Source organism: Diceros bicornis, chromosome 31 (assembly GCF_020826845.1).
Source record: "Diceros bicornis minor isolate mBicDic1 chromosome 31, mDicBic1.mat.cur, whole genome shotgun sequence".
NCBI classification, from domain to species: Eukaryota; Metazoa; Chordata; class Mammalia; order Perissodactyla; family Rhinocerotidae; genus Diceros; species Diceros bicornis.
In genome coordinates this window covers 15,032,615-15,036,351 of record NC_080770.1, presented here as the reverse complement: position 1 = coordinate 15,036,351, position 3,737 = coordinate 15,032,615, and the positions used below count along the sequence as shown (strand labels likewise).

General features: G+C 35.9%; 1 protein-coding gene across 1 annotated transcript; it reads right to left on the bottom strand.

The window, feature by feature from the left end:
- On the bottom strand, positions 1-950 carry LOC131395562 (olfactory receptor 5B2-like). Its single transcript, XM_058527420.1, is given in 2 exon segments — positions 1-381; positions 384-950. Coding segments are annotated over 2 exon segments (948 nt in total).
- Positions 951-3,737: the final 2,787 nt, after the last annotated feature.

The window sequence follows — 3,737 nt, the reverse complement described above, 5'->3', positions numbered from 1 at the left end:
TCAAAAGGTGAAGCCTAGAGACAATTGTGCCTTCTCAAGAACCTTCTTTAATGCATTTTTAACCTCCTTGTTTCTCAAGCTATAGACCAGGGGGTTGAGCATGGGGATGATCATAGTATAGAACACAGATGCAATTTTGTCTGTGTCCATGGAATGACTGGAGCTGAGCTGTGAGTACATAAAGAAGACTTTCCTGTAGAAGATGGAGACTGTAGGGAGGTAAGAAGCACAGGTGGATAAAGCCTTCTGATATCCCTCAGCTGAGTGCATTTTCAGGATGGTGACAAATATGAACAGGTAGGAAATCAAAATAACCAGGAGAGCAAAAAAGATGTTGAAGCTTGCCATAAAAACAAGAATCAGCTCATTAATATGGCTAATATGTCAGAGCAAGAGAGAGCCATGACTGCTGGAATGTCACAGAAAAAGTGGTGGACCAGATTGGACACACAGAAAGAGAGACTGAACATGTCCCTGATGTGAAGAGAGGTATTCAGGAAACCATAGATGTAGAAGCCTATGGCCAGACAAACACACACACTTGTTGTCATGATGGTGGTGTAATGTAGTGGTTTACATACTGCTGCAAAGTGGTCATACGCCATTGATGCAAAGAAGAAATTTTCCACGGTGGCCAAGGCTACAAAAAAGAACATCTGAGCAGCACATGCATTGTAGGAGATGACTTTGTCTCCTATAAGTAACCCAGCTATGACTTTGGGAGTGACAGCCATAGAATAATAAAAGTCCATCAGAGACAAGTTACTAAGGAAAAAGTACATGGGAGTGTGGAGACAAGAGTCCAAGAGAATCAAGACGATCATCCCCAGGTTTCCAACCACATTGATGAGATAAATGAGACTGAACATTACAAAGAGGGAGCTATGCAGTCCTGGGGCATTGATTAGTCCTAGCAGGATGAATTCAGTCACTTCTGTATTGTTCTTCATGGATGTTGTTTGGGAATCAGAAGATGCCCTGTAGCAATGAGAAATAAAGGAACAGATTGATAAACAAAAAAGCTATTGAAGTAAATTAAAACAGATAAATAGATGACAGATAGATAGATAGATAGATAGATAGATAGATAGATAGATATAGATAGATAGATAGATAGATAGATAGATAGACAGATAGATAGACAGATACACATTATTTTATTACAGCAACAATTCTTCAATATTATTCATATCTAAAGTATGGGCTGGACAACAAAACAATACATAAATTGTCTGTAGAGTTACTCATTGCTGAAACTGAAGGATTTTCATGGACCATCTCCCACCTTCTGAATTTCGTAAATTTATAAACTGAGATTTGGAAAAAGTGATGTCTTGATCAGGATGACATATCTGGAATGAATATATCTGTCTTTTCAGTTTCCTGAGCCTAGTAAATGCTTACACTTCTATGTTGCTTGTTTGCCAGTAACTGCTCCAGACAATACATGTATATTCATATATTTTTCTCAACAGACCTATAAGATTGACTAGTTGTTACCTCCATTTAACTTATGAGACACATAAGTTGAGTAATGTGTTCAAGTTTACAAAATTATTACTGCCAAAGCCAAGTTTTGTACCCAGGAGAGTTATTCTTCAGTCTACTGGTCCTAATTTAAATAAAATTGAATTTAACTCAGTTTAAAATTACTCATTGTCTCCATTGGTCCAAACTCAGTGTTTGGGGTTTCACAGTGAAGTAAGTGAGACATATATGCATAGTAGATGTAGTGGGATGACTGTAGCAGTAGAGGCCTGTAAAACTAGCAGAGGCAATTCTGAGGGGAAGACATAGCATCAGGTATAGAGCTTGAGCTCTGGGAAGAGATGCATATCAGGCTTACCATTTACTACCTAAGGGTGATTGGTTCTAATCTAAGTACCTGAACCTGGATTTCTCCATATACAAAATGAAAATTGTAATGAGATCTACCTCAAGATATTATTGTGAGATTTAAATGAGACAATGTATTAAAAACAGTGATTAAAATGCTGGGTGTTTAGCAAGGACTGATAAGTGTTAGCTATAATATTATTCTTAGCATGGAATGGTAGCTTCTATGTTTGTTTGAGAAAGGTGGGTGATGAAATTCAGGGATTCAGGTGTGGAGGAGTTTTGAAAACTTGTAGCCTCTCTTTTAGATTTCCTTTTTCTCACACACTTGGTCATCTTGTGTCATCCAGTGTTTCTCAGTCTGTCCGTCCTCTGCCAGCATGAGTGGCTGTTCTAGTCATTCCATATGAGTCATTTTTTTTTTGCTTAATTTCTTTCTTGAAATCCACATTTTAGCATGAGTTGAAAGAGTTTTCTTTCTTAAACTCATTCTTTCATTACTCTCATCTCACAGTTGAATCGCAGAGATCGAGGGTTAAAAGTTCCTAGTCTGTTGGCTGCGTTTAGTGCACAGGTTTGTTTTGGAGGTGATCTCCATGTTTAAAATTTTTTATATGAATATGTTCTTCTGTAGGAACAATGATTTAAATCTTTTTTATTTGAATGTGAGATCTTTAAAGGGACGTCTTTCATCCACTAATCATTATTCTCTACCATTGTCCTAATTCTTTCTCGTATTCACTTCAATAGCCCCTAAAGTCATTAGTTTTGTCAGTCTCTGACAATCATAGCCACTTGTAGAATGTAGTATGTTCTGCAAACAATAATAAGAGCTATATGCATATATAATTATATGTATGCTTGTGTGTGCATATGTATTTCTGCACGTATTTACAGATATGTATATGTGAATATAAATATACATATCTTTTCCTATGATCTTCACAGTAATGTTGTAAGATAGGTAGCATTATTATTTCCATTTTACTATTGAGGAGACTGAGGATTTGAGAAGCTATGTAAAGTTCTACAATTACACAACTAGTATGAGGAAGATTCAAGATTTAAGATTCAAATCCACCTGTGACCAAATCAAAAGCTTGTTCTTTTAACCACCTCACCATCAGCATTTGTAGATGTGCTAATGACAATAAGGATGAGATTATGGGGAAAAGATTACAGTGGAATATGGATCTTGCTAATTCTATTACAACACTTCTGAAGTTTAAAGAAGGGTTATTTCACGCTCTTCTGGTTATTTTTTTTAACTTCCAATGAGAGGACAACAGAGAGTAAATAAGATGAAATTAGGACATACTCAATAATAGCATAATCTATCCTATTTTTTTTCTTTTTGCTAATCTTTTTTAGGAAAGCAGCAAGATAATATTCCTTATCACTAAATTCCCTACTGTTGGAAGTTTCGGTATTTAAACCCTAGGCTCAACTCATTTTTTTAGACAAAAAGGTTCAAAACATCTATTTCTGTGTTCAAATAACTCATAGTAGATATAGCTGTCCCACAGATTTTGCACGACTTAACAATTCTCACTAAAAATATATACAGAACATAGAAGCTTACCTTGCAGCTGGAAAAGAAGGGATAGTCAATCCTGAATGGTGAGTTTGAAACCAGACATTTATGCCATGGAATAAAGCATATATACTGTTAGCAATATTCTCTATAAGTTACCAGCAAAAGGTTCCAAGATCTCTAAGAGAAGTAAAAAGGGAGGAAAGAATCCCACAGGGAGTCAGAAACCTGGATACAAGTCCTAAATCTACAACTACTTCTTACTATGCTCTTTAAGGAGTCACTTGTCTTCTCCCTATTAATAAAATAAAGAATAAAATTACCTCTCCAATATAATTCAAAGAATTGTGTCTGTAAATAGCAAGCG